The sequence below is a fragment of the Thalassophryne amazonica genome, chromosome 9, assembly GCF_902500255.1.
Source record: "Thalassophryne amazonica chromosome 9, fThaAma1.1, whole genome shotgun sequence".
Classification (NCBI taxonomy): domain Eukaryota; kingdom Metazoa; phylum Chordata; class Actinopteri; order Batrachoidiformes; family Batrachoididae; genus Thalassophryne; species Thalassophryne amazonica.
Window position 1 is genome coordinate 5,341,910 of NC_047111.1, and position 26,361 is coordinate 5,368,270.

General features: G+C 44.5%; 1 protein-coding gene across 1 annotated transcript in view; it reads right to left on the reverse strand.

Moving 5' to 3' along the window:
- Positions 1-14,709: 14,709 nt before the first annotated feature.
- The window catches only part of dhrs11a (dehydrogenase/reductase (SDR family) member 11a), a 122,135-nt gene continuing 110,483 nt past the window's right edge, over positions 14,710-26,361 (reverse strand). Inside the window, exons 5-7 of the mRNA XM_034177522.1 lie at positions 15,678-15,770; positions 15,536-15,601; positions 14,710-15,443 (exon numbers count right to left, since the gene is read on the reverse strand). Coding sequence (XP_034033413.1) covers positions 15,402-15,443; positions 15,536-15,601; positions 15,678-15,770 — 201 coding nt within the window. The 3' untranslated portion in view covers positions 14,710-15,401. The remainder of the gene's footprint in view (positions 15,444-15,535; positions 15,602-15,677; positions 15,771-26,361) is intronic.

The following is a 26,361-nucleotide window of genomic DNA, read 5'->3' on the forward strand; positions in this document are numbered from 1 at the left end:
ATAATGCACTAATTCTGAAGTTTTGTAACAAATACAGACAGATACGAAAGGGATTATGGGTAAATGAGCCCTGGTTGACTCATTCATTCTATGTAAAAACCAACACGTTAACGTGAGGTGTGTGTTGGTGTTTACATATATAAATGTGCTTTTGTAAAATATGCCTTTTTTTATTTGCAAAAAAAAGAAAAAAAACAAAACAAAACAGAGCCCACCTGGGGACATGGTGGTAAATTTTTTTTGGCCCAGATTATTGCGTTCCCTCGCAATAACCTAATATCATATTAAAGCTCATGCCTGTCAGAGCACAATGGGCCTCATGTATCAACGTTGTGTACGGCGATATTTGAGCGTATATGGGGTGTACGCCAAAACGGCTGCGCTACTTGGCATTTATCAATGTGGTCGTTGGTGTACGGTGCGCTGAAAATATACACCAGGTCGAGAGGTGGTGTAAATTATACACCAAAATAAACCAGCGCTGGAATCCACATAAAAATGAAAACGATCAACATGATAAACAGTGCCATCATACAAATCAATGCATATGTTAAATAAATAACACTTTCTTGATTATACTACATAATAATTAATACAAATCCCGCTTTTGCGGGATTGTTGGTCTTGAGCACGATCCGTGGCCACAGCGCTGACCGCAAAGAAAGCGCTGCTCGCCTTTTTCTCCAGAGCCTGGAGCCAGAGCAGCGCTGAGCTTAACTTTATGTGGTGTGATTGTTTTAGACAATGAAATTGATAATATCAACTGTAGTGTTGTCATTCCCTTCGCTCGTGCTGCAATCAGGTTTTGTCGTCTCCATTCGTTTGTTACAATAAAATAAATAAAGAAATACATTTTAAAAATAAAGAAATCTGAAAAATTAGGCGTGTCTTATTAATTGAGCGAGCAAATATCCACATGTCAAGAATTATTGACATGTGAAAAGAGAATACAGTGGTCCCTCACTATAACGGCGTTCACCTGTCGTGGCCTTGGAGTTTCGCGGATTTTTTTAGTCCTATTTTGCATGCTTTTTTTTTACAGTGCATTGTGGTCTGCGTGTCTGTTTATAAGAATCTTCTTGCCCAGAAGAAACCCATAACAGTGTTTGTCACTCAGAAACAGACACCTGCAGCGAGGTGTGAGTGGAAAAAGGCGCGGCGTCAGGACGCAGAGGCCCGATCTGTGAAATACTGGTCAGTCACTATTAATAATTTCTTATGTGTCCAACCTCGTACGTTGATCGTTAAAATTAAATTTGTTAGTTCTAAAAGCCATCATAATTATTTATAGGAAAACATTCTATTTTTATTTCTCAAACAAATGTTTGGGCCTGAAAACAGTTTGGTCTTATTTCTCTACTAAGGTTTGAACTTTGAGAGTGTTTACACACGAGAGAAAAGTGAGAAAATGTTCATGCCTGTTTGAGAAAAGTGTATAAACTGTGTAGTGAGCTTTGAAAATGTCTATAATAATTGTAAAAAATAACACTGACTACGTGTTGGGGAAAGTGTAGTGACACGGACCCACAACAGGGGGCGCAAATGAACGGTCAATAGATGAGCCAAAAGGTAACAATTTAATCTTGTGAATGTGCACAACGATGATACAGACAATCTCAGAATCTGATAGCAGTCAATACACAAAGGTGACGTGTGGGCAGGCTCGAGGATAGAAGACGTCTGTCCTGAGAAGAGCCGGAACCACACGATTTCCGCCGCCACCGAACCTGGTGAATACTGGAGCCGCCAAGTCCCGAATTCCCAGGTGATCACCGTCCCCGACTGTCGGATCTGGTACTGCTGGCGAGGAGCACAAACAGTGAGATGTGGGTGTGTGCACACCCAGTAACAAAAACAGTCAGAAGGTGGAAAGTCACCTCCACCTCTAATCACACACTCGTGCAGCTCCTGTTAACCACTTATCTGGTTGGAGTGTGAAACGAAGCCGTCGCTGTTCACACCAAAACGCCAATCTCACGGATAAGGCAACACCCACAGGAAAACGGCTGCAAAGAAATTAAGACTATAAAGTCAGTGTTAAGTTCAGATACAGCAGAGAATATTACCTTCACAGGTAGATGATATCTCGGCAACGAGGTGGAGATGACGTCCAGTCTTTATGGAGTGAGATGATGTAGTGTAGATGGGTGACAGCTGTCAAGAGATAATGAGTGACAGCTGTCACCCCGGCTGTGTCCGTGGCGGCAGCGCCCTCTCGTGCCTGAAGCCCGCACTTCAGGCAGGGCGCCCTCTGGTGGTGGGCCAGCAGTACCAACTCTTCTGGCGGCCCACACAGCAGGACCCCCCCCCCTCAACGGGCGCCCCCTGGCGCCCGACCAGGCTTGTCCGGGTGACGGCGGTAGAAATCGGCCAGGAGGGCCGGATCCAGGATGAAGCTCCTCTTCACCCAGGAGCGTTCCTCGGGTCCATACCCCTCCCAGTCCACCAAATACTGGAACCCCCGGCCCATCCGACGGACGTCCAGGAGCCGGTGCACCGTCCAAGCCGGCTCCCCGTCGATGATCCGGGCAGGAGGCGGCGCCGGTCCGGGAGCACAGAGGGGTGAGGTGTGGTGAGGTTTGAGCCTTGACACATGAAAGACTGGGTGGATCTGCAGTGAAGCCGGGAGTTGGAGCTTCACTGCGGCAGGACTGAGGACTTTGAGGATTTTGTATGGTCCGATATATCTGTCCTTGAGTTTCGGGGAGTCCACCTGGAGGGGGATGTCCTTCGTGGATAGCCACACCTCCTGCCCGGGCTGGTAAGCAGGGGCCGGGGATCGCCGGCGGTCTGCATGTGTCTTCGCCCTTTTCCAGACTTCAACAAGGCAGAATGGGCAGAGCGCCACACCCGACGGCACTTCCGCAGGTGGGCCTGGACCGAGGGCACACCGACCTCTCCCTCCACCACGGGAAACAATGGGGGCTGATACCCCAAACACACCTCAAATGGGAAGAGGCCGGTGGCAGAGGACACCTGGCTGTTATGCGCATACTCGATCCAGGCCAGATGTTCACTCCAGGCCATCAGGTGTGCGGACGTCACACAGCGCAGGGCTTGCTCCAATTCCTGATTGGCCCGTTCTGCCTGTTCATTGGTCTGCGGGTGATACCCGGACGAGAGGCTCACAGTGGCCCCCAGTTCCCGGCAGAAGCTCCTCCAGACGTGTGAGGAGAACTGGGGACCACGATCAGAGATGATGTCAGTAGGTATCCCATGCAGACGGACGACGTGGTGGACCAGGAGATCTGCAGTCTCCTGGGCCGTGGGGAGCTTCGGGAGGGCCACGAAGTGGGCCGCCTTGGAGAACCGGTCCACTATCGTGAAGATGGTCGTTGTTGGGTTTGCACCCTGTTTTTAAAGAAATGAGAGGCACAAACACTGAAAAGAAACCAGTCAGAGAGAGACAAATATATATATTTTTTGCTCTGCGCAGAGGAGGAGAACAATGAAGCAGCTTGTAAGTGCTCAGCTACAAAGCTCTCCTAAAATCTCCTCCTCTGGCCCAGCCTTTTATTTAGTTCAACATGAGAAAAAACAAACAAGGACAGTCGGGAGAGGTTACACATGAGTCATGTCTGCAAGAGGGAGATATTGGGACAAGGTGACTGCTGGAACCTTCCATTCCTGCGACATGAACCTTGCGGCTCCCACAGCAGGATCAAAATGAAAAATAGTTTGCTCACTCATGAAGAATGCAGTCAACAAGTCTTTCTTTCTAAAATCTCTTCTCACAAAGAGGAAAAATAATAAGCATAAACTATAAGAAAATAAATAATAATAATATAAGCATAAACTAAAGAAAATAAATGATAATAAGAGCATGAACTATATAAAATCCTTGACAGTCGTCATGCCCTGGGACGGAGGGAGGCCCGTGACAAAATCCAGACCGATGTGGGACCAGGGGCGATGAGGCACAGGAAGTGGCTGAAGAAGTCCCTGTGCCTTCTGATGGTCTGCCTTGCCCCTGGCACAGGTGGTGCAGGCCTGGATATATTCCCGGACGTCGGCCTCCAGGGACGCCCACCAGAAGCGCTGCCGGACCACTGCCACGGTCCTTCGCACCCCCGGATGACAGGAGAGCTTAGAACCATGACAGAAATCCAAGACAGCAGCTCTTGCCTCTGGTGGGACGTAGAGTCTGTTCTTCGGCCCTGTTCCGGGGTCCGGGCTCCGTGCCAGGGCCTCCCGGACGGTCTTCTCCACGTCCCAGGTGAGGGTGGCTACGATAGTGGACTCCGGAATGATGGGCTCCGGTGGATCCGACAGCTCAGTCTTGACCTCATCTTCATGCACCCGGGACAAGGCATCCGATCTCTGGTTCTTGGTCCCGGGGCGGTAGGTGATTCGGAAGTCAAAATGCCCGAAGAACAGTGACCAGCGGGCTTGCCTGGGGTTCAGCCGCTTGGCGGTCCTGATATACTCCAGGTTCCGATGGTCAGTGAAAACCGTGAAAGGCACAGACACTCCCTCCAACAGGTGTCTCCACTCCTCAAGAGCCTCTTTCACCGCAAGGAGTTCTCGATTGCCGACGTCATAGTTCCGTTCAGCTGGGGTCAACCTACGAGAAAAGTAGGCACACGGGTGAAGAACCTTATCGGTCTCTCCGCTCTGGGATAGCACGGCTCCTATCCCTGAGTCAGAGGCATCCACTTCAACTACAAACTGGTGGCTAGGGTCGGGCTGCACCAGAACTGGTGCAGACGAGAACCGGCGTTTCAACTCCTTGAACGCGGCTTCGCACCGATCCGACCAGGTGAAGGGGACTTTTGGAGAGGTCAGGGCTGTCAGGGGGCTAACTACCTGACTGTAGCCCTTAATGAACCTCCTGTAGAAATTTGCGAAGCCGAGGAACTGTTGCAGCTTCCTACAGCTTGTTGGTTAGGGCCAATCTCTCACCGCCGCAACCTTGGCCGGATCAGGGGCGACGGAGTTGGAGGAGATGATGAACCCCAGGAAGGACAAAGAGGTGCGGTGAAACTCACACTTCTCACCCTTCACAAACAGCCGGTTCTCCAACAACCGCTGCAGGACCTGACGTACATGCTGGACATGAGTCTCAGGGTCCGGGAAAAGATGAGTATGTCATCCAGATATACGAAGACGAATCGGTGCAGGAAATCCCGCAAGATGTCATTAACCAAAGCTTGGAACGTCGCGGGGGCGTTAGTCAGGCCGAACGGCATGACCAGGTACTCAAAATGACCTAATGGGGTGTTAAATGCCGTCTTCCATTCATCTCCCTTCCGGATCCGAACCAGGTGATACGCATTCCTAAGGTCCAGTTTGGTGAAAATTTGGGCTCCATGCAGGGGCGTGAACACTGAATCCAACAGGGGTAAAGGGTATCGATTACGAACCGTTATGTCGTTCAGCCCCTTGTAATCAATGCATGGACGGAGTCCGCCATCTTTCTTGCCCACAAAAAAGAAACCTGCACCCATCGGGGAGGTGGAATTCAGGATCAGCCCGGCAGCTAATGAGTCCTGGATGTAGGTCTCCATTGATTCGCGCTCAGGACGTGAGAGGTTGTACAGCTTGCTGGACGGGTACTCAGCGCCCGGGACCAAATCAATGGCACAATCGTACGGACGGTGCGGGGGAAGGGTGAGCGCCAGATCCTTGCTGAAGACGTCAGCAAGGTCGTGGTACTCAACCGGCACCGCCGGCAGATTGGGAGGGACTTTAACCTCCTCATTAGCATTTACACCGGGAGGAACCGAGGATCCTAAACACTTCCGGTGGCAGGTTTCGCTCCACTGAGTCACAACCCCAGACGGCCAATCAATCCGGGGATTGTGTTTAATCATCCATGGGAAGCCCAAAATCACGCGGGAGGTAGAAGGAGTTACAAAAAACTCAATCTCCTCCCGGTGATTCCCAGACACTACCAGGGTTACAGGTAGCGTCTTGTGTGTGATAAAATGGAGAAGAGTGCCATCTAGTGCTCGCACCTTCACTGGGGAAGAAAGCGCCACCAGAGGGAGCCCTACCTCCCTTGCCCATCTGCTATCCAGCAGATTCCCTTCTGACCCCGTGTCCACCAGTGCTGGGGCTTGAAGGGTTAAATCCCCGCTCAGGATTTTAACTGGGAGTTGACAGATGTGTATGACCCATGTGAATGTTTTGACCCCCCCTCAGCCCAGTCTCTAAGGGCAGGCGTTTGTGTTTTGACCGTTTGAGGCAGTCTCTCTGCTGATGCTCACTCGAGCCGTAGACAAAACACTCCCCGCGGACCAGCCTCCTCTGTCTGAATGTGGCCCTGCCCGTGTCCCTAGCACCGTCAGCAGGGGGAGCTGTAGCCACACGGAGCGCTGTGGCTGTGGAGCGCGGGGAAGACGGCTCTCTTTCGGACCCGGGAGGAAGAGGGACGTCTTGTGCCTGACCACGCCCTTCACCTCGCTCCCGTCGGCGTTCTTCTAACCGATTGTCCAATCGTATAACCAAATCGATAAGCTCAGCCAAATCCCGCGGTTCCTCCTTAGCCACCAGGTGCTCCTTCAGGACCGACAACAGTCCGTTTATGAAGGCGGCGCGGAGCACAGTCATATTCCAGCCGGATCTCGCAGCCGTGATGCGGAAGTCGACTGCATATTCGGCTGCGCTGCGGCGCCCCTGTCTCATTGACAGCAGCACAGTAGACGCGGTTTCGCCTCTGTTAGGGTGATCAAAAACAGTTGTGAGCTCCCTCACAAACAGTGTAAGAGGCGAGGAGCCGTGAACTCTGCTCCCAAAGCGCTGTAGCCCAAGCGCGTGCCTCGCCTCAAAGCAAATTAATCACGTAAGCCACCTTGCTGGCGTCAGACGCGTACATCACGGGACGTTGTGCAAAGACGAGCGAACACTGCATAAGAAAGTCCGCGCACGTCTCCACACAACCCCCGTACGGCTCTGGGGGGCTTATGTATGCTTCAGGGGATGGTGGGGGGGGGTCATTGAATGACCAGTGGAATGTCTGTATTCGGCACCGGGTCGGCAGGAGGAGGAGCTGCAGCAGCGCCCTGAGCGCGCGCTTCCACCTGCGCGGTGAGATCCTCCATCCTGCGATTAAGGATGACGTTTTGCTCGGTTATCAGGTCCATCCGAGCGGTAAAGGCGGTGAGGATGTGCTGCAACTCACCAATCACGCCTCCAGCCGACGCCTGCGCACCCTGCTCTTCCATTGGCTGTCCAACAGATGGTTGACGCCCCTCGGGATCCATGACGTTGGCCGAGATATCCTGTTGGGGAAAGTGTAGTGACACAGACCCACAACAGGGGGCGCAAATGAACGGTCAATAGATGAGCCAAAAGGTAACAATTTAATGTTGTGAATGTGCACAACGATGATACAGACAATCTCAGAATCTGATAGCAGTCAATACACAAAGGTGACATGTGAGCAGGCTCGAGGATAGAAGACGTCTGTCCTGAGAAGAGCCGGAACCACACGATTTCTGCCGCCACCGAACCTGGTGAATACTGGAGCCGCCAAGTCCCGAATTCCCAGGTGATCACCGTCCCCGACTGTCGGATCTGGTACTGCTGGCGAGGAGCACAAACAGTGAGATGTGGGTGTGTGCACACCCAGTAACAAAAACAGTCAGAAGGTGGAAAGTCACCTCCACCTCTAATCACACACTCATGCAGCTCCTGTTAACCACTTATCTGGTTGGGGTGTGAAGCGAAGCCGTCGCTGATCACACCAAAACGCCAATCTCACGGATAAGGCAACACCCACAGGAAAACGGCTGCAAAGAAGTTCAGACTATAAAGTCAGTGTTAAGTTCAGATACAGCAGAGAATATTACCTTCACAGGTAGATGATATCTCGGCAATGAGGTGGAGATGACATCCGGTCTTTATGGAGTGAGATGATGTAGTGTAGATGGGTGACAGCTGTCAAGAGATAATGAGTGACAGCTGTCACCCCCGGCTGTGTCCGTGGCGGCAGCGCCCTCTCGTGCCTGAAGCCCACACTTCAGGCAGGGTGCCCTCTGGTGGTGGGCCAGCAGTACCTCCTCTTCTGGCGGCCCACACAACACTACGTCGCGGTTTTGCGTATTACGGGCTATTTTTAGAACGTAACTCCCGCTATAAATGAGGGACCACTGTAACACTTTATTGATTATATACTACAAAATAATTAATACGACAGCCGCTTTTGACGCTCTATTGGCACGCGTCGTGATTGGTGGAGTTCTTTTTCTTTGCCATCTTCCCAGCTTCCATGTCGTAAACTGAGGGTGTGTCTGAAGCGGAGTCTGAATATTTATGGGCATGTTTATTATAATTACGATTGTTTTCACCCGCAGCATTTATCAAGGTCACATCAGGCGTACGCCGGAAATGGGCAGGTGCGCACTACTTGATACATGTCACGGCAACTTTGGTGTACTTCAAATGTACACCGTAAATTTATGCCACAAGTGCGCAACTTTGATACATGAGGCCCAGTGAGTGGAATCAGGTGGGGGGAGACTGAACGCGTATGTGCGCGCGCACACACACCAGACAGCAACAGGAGACAGATGAGGGAGTAAGCTGCTACACCTTGCACAGCTGTAAGACTCCGTATGAAATCTAGTTTATTTATACAACAGTGGTAGTGGTGGTCACAGTGGTCACAGCAAGCAGCGGAGTTTTTTGTTTTTAATTGTTTACATGCGTGCACGTGAATGGGACAGGAGTTCCCCAAACTGGGTCCTGCAGAAGCGGAAGAACCACTGAAAGCGGCTGTCATCCAGACGCAGCTCCTGCAGCAAATAATGTTACAGATGGTTGCCCAGTTCCGGATCACCTTTTTTAAAGTCCCGCTATACGGAGCCACAATGCAACTGAATGTCCTTTGTGTATTGATGTATTGGCTATTTGGGTGTTATTTAGCTGAAGAAGTCTGGATGGTGTAGCCCTCTACTTAAAGTGTGAAGCCACATTATGTGTGGTGCAAATATTTGCCAGAAATGGATCACTTTGCCCGGTTCTGGTTCACGACACTCTGTGTCACTTTGGGTTCATTCCTGGCATGTGGCTGGAGCCCTTCTAATGGAGAATGATACACACTGTGCCTCATGTATCAACGTTGCGTACAGCGATATTTGAGCGTATATGGGGTGTACGCCAAAACGGCTGCGCTACTTGGCATTTATCAATGTGGTCGTTGGCGTACGCTGCGCTGAAAATATCCCTTACCAAAAAGTAGTATATGCAAGTATGTTTCAAGTATACTTCTAGTTTACTTTTTATATACTTATCAGTACTATTTTTTGGTAAGGGATACACCAGGTCAAGAGGTGGACACCAAAATGAACCAGCGCTGGAATCCACATAAAAATGAAGATGATCAACATGATAAACAGTGCCATTATACAAATCAATGCATATGTTACATAAATAACACTTTCCTGATTATACTACATAATAATCAATACAAATCCTGCCTTTGCGGTATTGTTATGGAGCACGATCCATGGTCACAACGCTGACTGCAAAGAAAGCGCTGCTCGCCTTTTTCTCCAGACTTCGAGCCTGGAGCCAGAGCAGCACTGAGCTTAACTTCATGTGCTGTGATCGTTTTAGACAATGAAATTGATAATAACAACTGTAGTTTCGTCATTCCCTTAATTCGCCCGTGGTGCAACCAGGTTTTGTCGCCTCCATTCGTTTGTCACAATAAAATAAATACAGAAATACATTTAAAAAATAAAGAAATCTGACAGATTAGGCGTGTCTTATTAATTGAGCGAGCAAATATCCACGTCAAGAATTATTGACATGTGAAAAGAGAATACAGTGGTCCCTCGCTATAACGCCGTTCACCTGTCGTGGCCTTGGAGTCTCGCGGAGTATTTAGTCCAATTTTGCATGTCTTTTTTTTTTTTACAGTGTTCTGTGTATCTGTTTATAAGAATCTTCTCGCCCAGAAGAAAAAAGCGCGTCAACAACTACTCATAACTGTGTCACTCAGAAACAGACACCTGCAGCGAGGTGTGAGTGGAAAAAGGCGCGGCGTCAGGACGCAGAGGCCCGATCTGTGAAATACTGGTCAGTCACTATTAATAATTTCTTATGTGTCCGACCTCGTACGTTGAAAGTTAAAATTAATTCGTTAGTTCTAAATGCCATAATTATTTATAGGAAAACGTTCTATTTTTATTTCTCAAACAAATGTTTGGGCCTGAAAACAGTTTGGTATTATTTTCCTACTAAGGTTTGAACTTTGAGAGTGTTTACACACGAGAGAAAAGTGAGAAAATGTTCATGCCTGATTGAGAAAGTGTATAAAGTGGTTTTACAGCTTTGAAACGTCTATAATAATTGTAAAAAATAATGCTGACTACGTCGCGGTTTTGCGTATTACGGGCTATTTTTTAGAACGTAACTCCAGCGAATAATGAGGGACCACTATAACACTTTGATTATATACTACAAATCAATTAATACGACAGCCGCTTTTGACACTCTATTGGCACGCGTCGTGATTGGAGTTTTTTCTTTGCCGTCTTCCAGACTTCCATGTCGTAAAATGAGGGTGTGTCTGAAGCGGAGTCTGAATATTTTTGGGCATGTTTATTATAATTACAATCATTTCCACCCGCCGCATTTATCAAGATCACGTCAGGCGTACGCCAGAAATGGGCAGGTGCGCACTGCTTGATACATGTCACGGCAACTTTGGTGTACTTCACATTTACACCGTTAATTTACGCCACAAGTGCGCAACATTGATACATGAGGCCCACTGTGCCTGAGAATGTGTTTTGAACACAAAATGATATAAATTATACTTATTAAATGAGAATTGACTTAGTTTCGAAAGGCGCCGTTATACGTTTTTACGAGCAAAAAAATGAAGTGTGGAGGTGAGATTTCTCCCGAATTAAAAAGTAAAAGCCCCCACATTCATGCCCATTCGTGATGTTGACATGACCCCCAAAGTCCACATGACCCACAAGTACTGAAACGAGGCTGCTGCTTCAGTGATCCACAACTGGCAAATTTTCGCGTCAGAGATAAATGCGCACAGCAATTAAACAGCAAGACGTAACACACTGACATTTTCTACCCAAGTAAGTAAGTATTTTCCCACTCTAGAACCAAAAACACCGAATGGCTAACTCACCTTTGCTACATTTTAGAGATCGTTACTTTCAAACTTGCAGGAATGAGTGAGTAAAAGTGAGCACACTGCAGACACCGGGATGTTTTGATTCCTCTGCTGATCACAAGGATGGCTAGATCCGGTCGAGCTTGTGGTTGTTTGTAGACAAAACATCAATCTTTCCATTGTTACCAAGTATTAGCTTATTCGTGCTGATTATGAGAAACGGTGGTGCAAAAACTACAGCAGTGATCCAGAACTGGGTAAGTGACTGTACTCCCCGAATTGGGAACTTTCCACAACTCGCTCTGTGTGATCAAGGTCCGTCATGTTAACTTGACTGACAACCGGAGCCAGCGAGCAGAATGGAAGCTCCTCCTATTTGATGACGCATTGGGGCGGTGCGTCCCTCACCACACGACCGAAGCAAATTTGTAACGCGTGGTCGCGCCCAGTGTGAACGCAGCCTTAGAGATAGGGTGAGAAGCTCGGTCATCTGTGAGCAGCTTGGAGTAGAGCCGCTGCTCCTTCGCATTGAAAGGAGCCAGCTGAAGGGGTTCGGGCATTTGGTAAGACCCAGGACTAGGTGGAGAGATGATCTCATCACACTGGCCTGGGAACGCCTCTGGATCATCCAGTCAAAGGTGGTAAGGGATGTCTGAAGTGCCCTGCTGGAGCTGTTGCCCCTGCAACCTGATCCTAGATCAGTGGTGGAAGATGAGTGATGAATGAGTGAGGTCTGAGTCAGTTATACATATTCAAACGGAGGGAAAACAAGAGCAGAGATTTCTGACGTCCGCCAATCCGGATCTGGATCACCTCCAAAATTCAGTGAAGTCTTCCATGTCCTAATATCTTGACATGAAGCCAAAGGTTTGACCACATTACTCCCATTTTGGCGTCTCTTCACTGGCTGCCTGTCTCTGCGAGATCAGATTTTAAGGTCCTGCTACTGGCCTATAAAGTTGTTCATGAACTGGCACCACCCTACTTGACGGAGCTACTTAAGCCCTACGTACCAGCCTGGGCACTGAGCTCACAGGACGCAGGATTGTTCAGTGTCCCGAGGGTGAAGAAAAAGTCTGTGGGACATAGAGCTTTTTCCTATCGTGCCCCAGTCCTATGGAATGATCTCCCTGTTTTAGTGAGGCAGTCAGACTCTGTGGAGACCTTTAAGTAAATTTGCTATTTTATATGGCTGGAGGTTTCTTGCTGTTAAAAGGGAGTTTTTCCTTCCCACTGTTGCCAAGTGCTTGCTCACAGGGGATCGTTTTGACCGTTGGGGTTTTACATAATTATTGTATGGCCTTGCCTTACAATATAAGGCGCCTTGGGGCAACTGTTTGTTGTGATTTGGCGCTATATAAATAAAATTGATTTGATTAATATATTGTTTACTATGCTTTTATTCTTACCTTTTTAATTCATGTTTTCAAACTTTTCATCATGCTTTAATTTTTTTTTGTTTTGGTTTTTATAAAAGTTTAATAAATTGAATTGAAATTACTATCTATCTATGGTGAAAATTTGGTGAGAATCGGTGAAGTAGTTTTGACGTAATCCTTCAAAGCGTATATAAAGTGAACACTTGATCCAGAAACCGGATTCGGATCTGGATCACCTCCAAAAATTAATGGAGTCTGCCATGGTCTAACATATACCCATGGAGAAAATTTGGTCAAAATCTGTGCAGTCGTTTTGACATAATTCATCTAACAGATAGACAGACAAATAAACTCAGGCGATCTTATTATGTCCTTGGAGAAAATAATAAAGCTTCAAAACTTACTTTCAGTTTCAATTTTTTTTCCCCGTACATATTTGAAGTCCTAGATTTAAGCCCATAGCCACGTGTCACGAAAACGTCCTTTCAGCATACGCCTGTTAAAAAGTGGCACCATTACAACACGCAAAACCTGTTTTTCTGCTAATGAAAGTCAAACATCTGAGTAATTGTAACATGAAGAGGTTCACAAAGATGAGGTAAAACTGACTCACTGCATGGAAACAGGTTTCATTCATTTATTCAATTATGAGAATTTCCCACTGAAAGTTACACTTTATAATGAATTAGTTTCTTTCCTACAGGAATCCTAAATACAGATTGACTGATATTACAGGCAAAGAAACTCACTCAAATCCACAAAATGGATCATTGCTTTGTACTTACAGGAGTTTGAATTATTTGAAAAAGCCAAGTGTGGCTGAAAATGCAGTGAGCAAAGACATCCGATAGCTTCAGGAAATGTGGTACAATTTTATTCATGATTAGTGTGTGAAACTGAATTATTTATGTTATTATTTATGAGTTAATATGGTTTTTAAAAAATTAAGATGAAACATTTTTAGAAACAGTTATTTTCATTTAAAAAGACATTTAATATGTCCTACAAAAACAAAAACAGGGCTCGCACGCGCGCACACACACACTTGTTTGAAACTATGTGGAGGGCTGGACCTCAGATCAGGATCATTTTTTTTAAATTTCCTAGTCAAGTCTGTATTTCATTCATATGAGAACTCCACACAGAAACAACACTGTGCAGAATGAGTGAACTTAAGACTGCCTTCAAATCGTCAGATATTTATTTCAGCAGGTCCACGTTTAATGCACATTCTGCTCTGTCTGCAGTCTGCTGGTGGTTCAGCAAAGAACACTGAACTAATGAGGAGAAGAACATGATCAAACCCCATGATGAAGCTGTAATTCATAAAACAACTCTACAAACAGAAAAAAAAGCAAATCTATGTTGTGATTCATAAGATATAGTAATGACTTCATTCTTAATGAGACGTTAACATTCTTAACCCAAAAGGTTTTAAAGTCTTGACATGTTTAATGTTGTCCATCTTCTTACAGCACTGAATTATGGTTAGACGATACAAAGCACACATGATCACCCCAAAATGTAATTGCAGGGATGTTGGGTCAGTTTAGAGCCTTAGTCTGAATGTGGAAGCATGAAGCAGCCTTTCAAAAACAGTGGTAAGTTTCAGGAGTGCAAACTCTGAATTTGTCATTCTTTGGATGTTGGACACATGCTCACGCAGACGGTGTCTGGTGGACAACGCCCTGGATGTTCAGACGCTTTCAACAAGACGACCGAAATAGAGCCAGACCGATATATCGGCCGATACAAGCCCTTTTCAAAGTACTCACTATCGGCCAAAATTTTGCCGATAGAACGCAGATAACAGAACAGTTACTGAAATAATGTTTGTGTCGGCAATGTAAAATGTCCTTGCACCGTTTGTCCAGTAGATGGAGCTCTGACTACATTCAACTGAGAGCTGCTTACACCCCTGCTTAAATGTGTTCATCACCGGCCCCTGTAGTTCGCCGTCACACCACACTGATCGGCTGACAAAAGCATACAAGTAAGTTTATAAGGATCTATATCCTTATCCTGAACCTATATCTAAGTTGCAGCAACAAGAGGTACAAGATCAGATGTATTTCACAACTCTTTTATAGGATATGTATTTGCTAATTTCACAAAGGTTTAATTCTTGATTGCATTTTTTGAACTTGAAAATTCTTCTCTGTTATAAAGTTAATCAATATGAGGACAAAGCTTCAGCTTTTAACTCATACCTTTTTTGTTAAGGGTCCAAAAAAGAACATTTTATTCATTTTAAAAAAAAAAAAAATATCTCGGCTGATTTATCGATTATCTGCATTTTTTTTCATCCAAATATCGTTATCGGCATCAAAAAAATCCATATCGGTCGGGCTCTAGACTGAAACCGCCATCGCTGCCTGTAAAACCAACACCCTGCACACCACCAAATTAAAAACACACTTTTCCCCAGCAAGAACAAATCAGCCGATTAGTTGACACTCAGCTAACCATCACTTGTGGACCTGTTGCACAACTCCTGACAAAATTTCATCTAAATGTGTTGATAATTTTTTGAGACATCTTGCTAGAATGGAAAAAAACAACAAAAAACTTATCACATAACCCCCATAGTGGAGGTAAAGACGTGTCGTCACTGGAAAACTCTTCCCACGGTATCGACGGTTGTGCAGATAACAGCAGCAGCAGCACCTTTCTGTAATTTACTCCAGCTGTAGTTTTGCAGCTGAGTTAAACAGCAGCTGAACACTTCACACACAGCAGGTCGCTGCCTTCAGTAGTATATCTGTAGTGGTTTAGAATGTCCACGTCACCCAGCAGCCTCCTCAAACGTGGCCCCACCACAGCCGCACAACTGTAGCTGATTTATTTCATCACACACACACACACACACACCCCACCCCCCTCCGACCACATGAGGGTGTTCAAGAGGTACCGCGGCTGCCGTGACCTCTTCGCTATGACACCTGTGCCACCGGCCTTATCAGCACATCTGCAATCTGTCGGCATAAGAAAGTGAGAGCGATTAAAAAAACAAAAAACCCTGGCATCACCATGAGATAATGAACGAGAGAAGAAGCAGGAGCCGTACCTGCACGTGAGGAGGGGCACTGAGCACAAACGTGACAGCACTCGCTATGTCCTCTGATTTCAAACACTGAAAGAAGGAAAAGTATTTAATAATAATAAATGAATTCAAATCATGAGGCTTCCAGCTCCGAGTGCAGACTTACTTTGATACTCTCGTACACTGCAGCTGCTTTCTCCGGCTCATCGTTGAAGTGCCGAAAGGCAAACTCGGTCTCTACCAGTCCAGGAGAGATGCACTACCAAACAGGAAATTGACAAAATTCATGACATTTTTGCGTACTATGATAACGCAAGCTTTCCCAGGATTCATCTTCTGAAGATTTCATAGAAAAACATCACACAAATGTAGAAGTAAGCTGACAAAAGACTTTAAAACAGGAAATGTGCAGAATCTAGAAATAAGAAAAATGTCAACACTGTAAATGTACCCAAACCTATTGTTTTTTTTTTTGTTTGTTTTTTAAGGTCCACATGTGAATCTGACATAAGGGTGGAATAAGCAAAAAGCTTCACTTAAGCTACCACATCCAAACATCACTGTCTCCTTCTTGTGTCTGTGCCTGAACAGGACATCAGCTGCGACGAAGAAGCGAGACATAACGTCCTTGTCTGACCTGCTCGAACATGAAATCACGAGTGGTGAAGCAACAGACAAAAGTTGCTCTATGCAGTTTCTCCAAACACTGTCAGATTTCACACTCTTTGAACAGTTGTCATGGTTGTGTTGGTGGCTTCCCTCATTATGCAGCCACTGCTTCCTCTAGCCAACAGTTTGGAAATTCCAGAATCTATGTTCTCATATCCAACCCAACTTGTCAAACAAAAACTGTAAAAGTGAGGATTTGGTTGTGTTGTCCCAAAGGGTCTTCATACTTCTACAACCCATCATTTTCAATTCAATTAACTTGTATTGCATAAAATCACAATGCAGGTCACTTCAAGGAGCTTCACAAGAACAATGTCCAATAATTCAGCATTTCATGCAACATTATTGCATGAAATGCAATAATGCTCTCTTCCACAGCATGTGTTTTTCCTGACACTCTCCCCTCAGCCCCAACCAGTCCCAGCAGAAGACTGCCCCTCCCTGAGCCTGGTTCTGCTGGAGTTTTCTTCCTGTTAAAAGGGAGTTTTTCATTCCCACTGTCGCCATGTGCTTGCTCATAGGGGGTTGTTTTGACTGTTGGGGTTTTTCTGTAATTATTGTATGGCTTTTGCCTTACAATATAAAGCGCCTTGGGGCAACTGTTTGTTGTGATTTGGCGCTATATAAATAAACTTGATTTGATTCATTTAGGTGCTGCAGAAATTTCATAATAATTAACACTAATCGGCCCAGAGAGCAGATACTATATAACTGAGCTGAGAGTTCAACCATAAATAGGGGATGCCTTTCACACAGACCCAAGATTTTCCAATCTCACAACCAATGCAATCAAGACGGATCAGTGCTCAGGAGGCCTTGGCAATGCTACAGAGCATGTCGGACTGTGAATCTGATGGTGGAAATGTGGGCGACTTTGCATTTCAGAATGAAAACGCCGTCACCAGTTCTTCAAGTGATGAGGATGCGACTGCTCTTGCACCAGTAAATCCTCCCCTCCAAAGACGCACAAGGAGATGGGCGGTCAAGTATGTGATTGAGCAGGACAGTTCAAAAACAGAGGCTACATCGGATGAGGAGGAAGACACAATGCAAGGCAATGCCCCTCATTGCAAAAAAAACAAAAAGTTGCTGATTTGAGCATATTTGATTTGATTTGATATTTGATTTGAGCTAATCCCAGTTCTATGACATTGTGAGTGTAGTAGAGTAAATTGTCATTGAAGTTGGTGTTTAGTCTACAACCAAATTACCATTCATGAAGGATTTTCATCAGAAATAATTCTGCCCTTCTTAAAATGACAGGCCATTAAGTGTTTTTTTTTTAATGACAAATAGAAAATGTATCTTGGATCAAATGATAAAAATAGGGTAAAACTGTGTTGGCTAAATAAAATATAAAATGTTTTAATCTGCCATCGGAATCTGCCAAAAATCTATTTAAGCATAAAAATTCAAAAAGAAAAAATAATATAGCACCTTCAACTGCACCACAGACTAAAACAGTTAAATGTGGTCTATTAAACATTAGGTCTCTCTCTTCTAAGTCCCTGTTAGTAAATGATATAATAATTGATCAACATATTGATTTATTCTGCCTTACAGAAACCTGGTTACAGCAGGATGAATATGTTAGTTTAATGAGTCAACACCCCCGAGTCACACTAACTGTCAGAATGCTCGTAGCACGGGCCGAGGCGGAGGATTAGCAGCAATCTTCCATTCCAGCTTATTAATTAATCAAAAACCCAGACAGAGCTTTAATTCATTTGAAAGCTTGACTCTTAGTCTTGTCCATCCAAATTGGAAGTCCCAAAAACCAGTTTTATTTGTTATTATCTATCGTCCACCTGGTCGTTACTGTGAGTTTCTCTGTGAATTTTCAGACCTTTTGTCTGACTTAGTGCTTAGCTCAGATAAGATAATTATAGTGGGCGATTTTAACATCCACACAGATGCTGAGAATGACAGCCTCAACACTGCATTTAATCTATTGTTAGACTCGACTGGCTTTGCTCAAAATGTAAATGAGTCCACCCACCACTTTAATTATACCTTAGATCTTGTTCTGACTTATGGTATGGAAACTGAAGACTTAACAGTATTCCCTGAAAACCCCTTCTGTCTGATCATTTCTTAATAACATTTACATTTACTCTGATGGACTGACTACCCAGCAGTGGGGAATAAGTTTCATTACAGTAGAAGTCTTTCTGAAAGCGCTGTAACTAGGTTTAAGGATATGATTCCTTCTTTATGTTCTCCAATGCCATATTAAAAAAGCCCTCCGTAAAGCTAGGACATCTTACTACTCATCACTAATTGAAGAAAATAAGAACAACTCCAGGTTTCTTTTCAGCACTGTAGCCAGGCTGACAAAGAGTCAGAGCTCTATTGAGCAGAGTATTCCTTTAACTTTAACTAGTAATGACTTCATGACTTTCTTTGCTACTAAAAGTTTAACTATTAGAGAAAAAATTATTCATAACCATCCCAAAGACATATCGTTATCTTTGGCTGCTTTCAGTGATGCCGGTATTTCGTTAGACTCTTTCTCTCCGATTGTTCTGAGTTATTTTCATTAGTTACTTCCTCCAAACCATCAACATGTCTATTAGACCCCATTCCTACCAGGCTGCTCAAGGAAGCCCTACCATTAATTAATGCTTCGATCTTAAATATGATCAATCTATCTTTATTAGTTGGCTATGTACCACAGGCTTTTAAGGTGGCAGTAATTATACCATTACTTAAAAAGCCATCACTTGACCCAGCTATCTTAGCTAATTATAGGCCAATCTCTAACCTTCCTTTTCTCTCAAAAATTCTTGAAAGGGTAGTTGTAAAGCAGCTAACTGATCATCTGCACAGGAATGGTCTATTTGAAGAGTTTCAGTCAGGTTTTAGAATTCATCATAGTACAGAAACAGCATTAGTGAAGGTTACAAATGATCTTCTTATGGCTTCAGACAGTGGACTCATCTCTGTGCTTGTTCTGTTAGACCTCAGTGCTGCTTTTGATACTGTTGACCATAAACTTTTAATACAGAGATTAGAGGATGCCATAGGTATTAAAGGCACTGCGCTGCGGTGGTTTGAATCATATTCATCTAATAGATTACAATTTGTTCATGTAAATGGGGAATTTTCTTCACAGACTAAGGTTAATTATGGAGTTCCACAAGGTTCTGTGCTAGGACCAATTTTATTCACTTTATACATGCTTCCCTTAGGCAGTATTATTAGACAGCATTGCTTAAATTTTCATTGTTATGCAGATGATACCCAGCTTTATCTATCCATGAAGCCAGAGGACACACACCAATTAGCTAAACTGCAGGATTGTCTTACAGACATAAAGACATGGATGACCTCTAATTTCCTGCTTTTAAACTCAGATAAAACTGAAGTTATTGTATTTGGCCCCACAAATCTTAGAAACATGGTGTCTAAGCAGATCCTTACTCTGGATGGCATTACCCTGACCTCTAGTAATACTGTGAGAAATCTTGGAGTCATTTTTGATCAGGATATGTCATTCAATGCGCATATTAAACAAATATGTAGGACTGCGTTTTTGCATTTGCGCAATATCTCTAAAATTAGAAAGGTCTTGTCTCAGAGTGATGCTGAAAAACTAATTCATGCATTTATTTCCTCTAGGCTGGACTATTGTAATTATTATTATCAGGTTGTCCTAAACGTTCCCTAAAAAGCCTTCAGTTAATTCAAAATGCTGCAGCTAGAGTACTGACGGGGACTAGAAGGAGAGCGCATATCTCACCCATATTGGCCTCTCTTCATTGGCTTCCTGTTAATTCTAGAATAGAATTTAAAATTCTTCTTACTTATAAGGTTTTGAATAATCAGGTCCCATCTTATCTTAGGGACCTCATAGTACCATATCACCCCAATAGAGCACTTCGCTCTCAGACTGCAAGCTTACTTGTAGTTCCTAGGATTTGTAAGAGTAGAATGGGAGGCAGAGCCTTCAGCTTTCAGGCTCCTTTCCTGTGGAACCAGCTCCCAATTCAGATCAGGGAGACAGACACCCTCTCTACTTTTAAGATTAGGCTTAAAACTTTCCTTTTTGCTAAAGCTTATAGTTAGGGCTGGATCAGGTGACCCTGAACCATCCCTTAGTTATGACTGCTGGGGGGTTCCCATGATGCACTGAGTGTTTCTTTCTCTTTTTGCTCTGTATGCACCACTCTGCATTTAATCATTAGTGATTGATCTCTGCTCCCCTCCACAGCATGTCTTTTTCCTGGTTCTCTCCCTCAGCCCCAACCAGTCGCAGCAGAAGACTGCCCCTCTCTGAGCCTGGTTCTGCTAGAGGTTTCTTCCTGTTAAAAGAGAGTTTTTCCTTCCCACTGTTGCCAAGTGTTTGCTCACAGGGGGTCATTTTGACCATTGGGGTTTTTCTGTAATTATTGTATGGCTTTGCCTTACAATATAAAGCGCCTTGGGGCAACTGTTTGTTGTGATTTGGCGCTATATAAATAAAATTGATTTGATTTGATTTGATACGTGACTCAAAGTGGCGTATTTGTGGCACTCTTGGTTTGTCCTTTGGCCTGCTGTGCACTGCTCACAGCCCTCACGGCCCGACAAGCGTGTCCTGTCAGATGTAACATTATGATCGCCTGATTCGTGTCCAAATAAACTGACGGTCTGTTTCTCCAGCCCATCGCAAAAGCAATATATGTTTTTATGTATTTCCACACAAGCACACACGCACGTCCGTCAAAAGACGGGACGTGTGCTGCAGCTGTGATGTCCAGAACCAGAGATGTCTCAACAGCTGTGGGCACTCAGCAATGCCCCCTGTCCTGTCAGCCCACAGACCAAGATGTCACTCTGTGATCAGATGAGAGATGCCTCGCCTGCGGAGGGTTGGGGTGGGCACACGCACACGTGTGTTGTGGGAGGAGCCGACACTCTGGCATGCAACATGTGCACTTGGCAACTTCACAGTCGTGGGGCCCTGGGGCGTTTGTGCGAATGGTCACACATTTTCTAAGTACCATGCAAATGGTGTTAGATGTTCGTGCGCGTCAGGGGTGCGTGCCGGGCCGCTCCCCTGTTGGTTCGTTGTGCTGCCGCGGTGGCTCTGTGGGCTGGGGGGGTATGGATGCTCACTAATTAGACAACAGACTGTTGCAGTCACTGTTTGTTCATGTGTGGTTGTTTGTCATGGTATGTTGTATGGTTGGGGCCCCGTCCCCTCGGTGTCTCACTTCAGTTACTGTCTTCAGCACTTGTCTTTCATTTTTGTCTGTCTTTGTGTTGTTTTGTGGTCGGCCCTTCCTCATAAAAGTTGTCGGATGGCTTTGAATAGGCTACTGTAAGCTGATCGGGAAGGGCATATGGGGGTCACACACACACACACACCACGTTCACTCCCACACTACATACCTTCTGTCTTGCAAGAATAAATTGCATATATGTGTATTACTGTTAATAAATGGTTCTGCCAGTGTGGCACTTACCATTACTATATATGCAGACAGGGGGGAAAAAAGAAATAAAAACCAAACCGTACCAAACCACGACCCCCACAATAACATCCACGTCGGTTAGTGAAATAAAAACCAAACGTACTGAACCGCGACACCCACAACAACCATCTACGTCGGTTAGTGAAATAAAAACTAAACCGTGCCGAACCGCGACACCCACAATAACAGTGCACGTCGGTTAGTGGAATAAAAACAAAACCGTACCAAACCACGAAACCCACAATAACCATCCAAGTTGGCTAGTGAAATAAAAACCGAACCGCGACACCCACAATAACCATCCAAGTTGGCTAGTGAAATAAAACCGAACCGCGACACCCACAATAACCATCCAAGTTGGCTAATGAAATAAAAACCGAACCGCGACACCCACAATAACCATCCAAGTTGGCTAGTGAAATAAAAACCGAACCGCGACACCCACAATAACCATCCAAGTTGGCTAGTGAAATAAAAACCGAACCGCGACACCCACAATAACCATCCAAGTTGGCTAGTGAAATAAAAACCAAGCCGCGACACCCACAATAACCATCCAAGTCGGCTAGTAAAATGAAAACCAAACCGCGACACCCACAATAACCATCCAAGTCGGCTAGTGAAATAAAAACCAAACCGTACCGAACCACGAAACCCCAGAGAAGTGGGGGAGGTGACTGGGAGCCACAGTGTGGGCTTATTAGCCCTGCGTCTGACCCAAATGGTGTGGCATACAATCTGTCCCAAGATGCCTTGCTTCAGGAAGAGACCTTGGAACCACCAGAATAAGCTCACGAAAGACAAAGAAACAAAAAAAAGTTCTTTGTTCCGAAGAAATACTGGAACGTGTTTTTTACTGAAAGACCACACTTTTGAATGAAGATGGACTGTTTTTTTCCTATTTGGAAGAAACCTTATTTGGATTTATTTGAAACTACAAAGACATCTCTTAACAAGAAGAAGAAAATTAATGGTGAGTTTATTTAGTAATTGTACTAAAAAAGGAGTTTAAATTGTGTTTAAATTACACGGTATGTTCACTTCACATATGATCGCCTGTTCAGTGACTTCAAGAAGCAGTTTGTGCTTGTAACAAAAACATTAATTAGCTCTTAGCTTCCGATGGCTAAAGCAGTGATTTTGTTGTAAATATACTCAACAAAAATATAAATGCAACACTTTTGGTTTTGCTCCCATTTTGTATGAGATGAACTCAAAGATCTAAAACTTTTTCCACATACACAATATCACCATTTCCCTCAAATATTGTTCACAAACCAGTCTAAATCTGTGATAGTGAGCACTTCTCCTTTGCTGAGATAATCCAACCCACCTCACAGGTGTGCCATATCAAGATGCTGATTAGACACCATGATTAGTGCACAGGTGTGCCTTAGACTGTCCACAATAAAAGGCCACTCTGAAAGGTGCAGTTTTGTTTTATTGGGGGGGGGATACCAGTCAGTATCTGGTGTGACCACCATTTGCCTCATGCAGTGCAACACATCTCCTTCGCATAGAGGTGATCAGGTTGTCAATTGTGGCCTGTGGAATGTTGGTCCACTCCTCTTCAATGGCTGTGCAAAGTTGCGACTACGAACTGGAGTCAGTTCGAGACCCCGATGAGGACGCCGAGCATGCAAATGAGCTTCCCTGAGACGGTTTCTGACAATTTGTGCAGAAATTCTTTGGTTATGCAAACCGATTGTTTCAGCAGCTGTCCGAGTGGCTGGTCTCAGACGATCTTGGAGGTGAACATGCTGGATGTGGAGGTCCTGGATTGGTGTGGTTACACATGGTCTGCGGTTGTGAGGCTGGTTGGATGTACTGCCAAATTCTCTGAAACACCTTTGGAGACGGCTTATGGTACAGAAATGAACATTCAATACACGAGCAACAGCTCTGGTTGACATTCCTGCTGTCAGCACGCCAATTGCATGCTCCCTCAAATCTTGCGACATCTGTGGCATTGTGCTGTGTGATAAAACTGCACCTTTCAGAGTGGCCTTTTATTGTGGGCAGTCTAAGGCACACCTGTGCACTAATCATGGTGTCTAATCAGCATCTTGATATGGCACACCTGTGAGGTGGGATGGATTATCTCAGCAAAGGAGAAGTGCTCACTATCACAGATTTAGACTGGTTTGTGAACAATATTTGAGGGAAATGGTGATATTGTGTATGTGGAAAAAGTTTTAGATCTTTGAGTTCATCTCATACAAAATGGGAGCAAAACCAAAAGTGTTGCGTTTATATTTTTGTTGAGTGTATATAGAAATGATACACTGGGTTTTCAAACATTTCATTACATGGTATGTTCACCTCACATATGATCGTCTATTCAGTGACTTCAAGAATAAGTTTACTCACATTTTGTGACCTTATAGTGACATTAATTAGCTCGTGAGCTGTGCTCCTTTACATTGTGTGCCTTGTAAATGAATAATACAGTGAATTAATCCATTTTGCTTCTTCTTGCATGAAGTGATACATTGAGGACAATAAGTATTTGAACACCCTGCGATTTTGCAAGTTCTCCCACTTAGAAATCATGAAGGGGTCTGAAATTTTCATCTTAGGTCCATGTCCACTGTGATAGACATAATCTAAAAAAAAAAAAAAAAAAAAAAAATCCAGAAATCACAATGTATGATTTTTTTAAAATAATTTATTTGTATGTTACTGCTGCAAATAAGTATTTGAACACCTACCAACCAGCAAGAATTCTGTCTCACACAGACCTGTTAATTTTTCTTTAAGAAGTCCTCTTATTCTGCACTCTTTACCTGTATTAATTGCACCTGTTTGAACTTGTTACCTGTATAAAAGACACCTGTTCACACACTCAATCAATCACACTCCAACCTGTCCACCATAGCCAAGACCAAAGAGCTGTCTAAGGACACCAGGGACAAAACTGTAGACCTGCACAAGGTTTGGATGGACTATAGGACAACAGGCAAGCAGCTTGGTAGAAGACAACAACTGTTATGATTATTTATTAGAAAGTGGAAGAAACACAAGATGACTGTCAATCTCCCTCGGTCTGGGATTCCATGCAAGATCTCATCTTGTGGGGTAAGGATGATTCTGAGAAAGCTCAGAACTACACAGGAGGACCTGGTCAATGACCTGAAGAGAGCTAGGACCACAGTCACAAAGATTACATTAGTAACACATGATGCTGTCATGGTTTAAAATCCTGCAGGGCAGCAAGGTCCCCCTGCTCAAGCCAGCACATGTCCAGGCCCATTTGAAGTTCACCATCTGGATGATCCAGAGGAGGCATGGGAGAAGGCCATGTGGTCAGATGAGACCAGAATAGAGCTTTTTGGAATCAACTCCACTTACCATGTTTAGAGGATGAGAACAACCCCAAGAAAACCATCCCAACCGTGAAGCATGAGGGTGGAAACATCATACTTTGGGGGTGATCTTCTGCAAAGGGGACAGGACGACTGCACCATATTGAAGATTGTGAGATTTTGGCAAACAACCTCCTTCCCTCAGTAAGAGCATTGAAGATGGGTCATGGCTGGGTCTTCCAGCATGACAATATCCCCAAACACACAGCCAGGGCAACTAAGGAGGGGCTCCGTAAGAAGCATTTCAAAGTCCTGGAGTGGTCCTGGCCAGTCTCCAGACCTGAACTGAATAGAAAAATCTTTGGAGGGAGCTGAAACTCCAAACCTGAAAGATATGGAGAAGATCTGTATGGAGGAGTGGACCAAAATCCCTGCTGCAGTGTGTGAAAACCTGGTGAAAAACTACAGGAAACATTTGACCTCTGTAATTGCAAACAAAGGCTACTGTACCAAATATTAACATTGATTTTCACAGGTGTTCAAATACTTATTTGCAGCAGTAACATACAAATAAATTATTTAAAAAAAATCATACTTTGTGATTTCTGGATTTTTTTTTTTTTTTTTTAGATTATATCTCTCACAGTGGACATACACCTAAGATGAAAATTTCAGACCCCTCCATGATTTCTTAGTGGGAGAACTTGCAAAATCACAGGGTGTTCAAATACTTCTTTTCCTCACTGTAAATGCAACTTATACATGTTTTATGTTCTTCTCAAAAAGAGGCATTTTTGGAACAATGTGACTTATACTCTGGAAAATATGCTAACAGCTGTTTGACTTACACGTGCAGCAGAACAGAACACTGAATGAAGCCCTTTAACCCACATTTTTCAGGACACGTCATTGTCCAGAATATTCCACGGGGACAGATGTTGGCAGGCAAAACCGCGTTCGACTCCAAAGATTTTAACCCTTTCTTCATGTTTTCTCGCATGTTAGAAAAGAATAAGGAGAATAAACAAATTTACTGCTCATTTATTGCTACAATCTTATTTTGCATGTTTGTTTGGATCCGGAAGTCAAGTTCACAGTCAGCATGACATCACCACTTAACAAGTGGGTAGGAAAATAGCTAATTTTATGATTATGAGATCAGATATTTCTATTTTCTTGACCCTGATCATTTAAAAGCCTGTGTATCATGTCTACGTGTCAGAGCCTTTGAAATGTGGGTGTAGCGTCATTGAGCTCTCTGATCAATTTTGATCGAGTTACAGTGATGCCATTTGTGATTTCACCTCGAGAGAAACAGCGTACATGATCTCTTATTGTCTGATGTCTGAATGACTTAAGAGTCAAATAAAATAAGTGAAATGCAGACTGCTTATCAACATTTACAAGAGGCAAACTA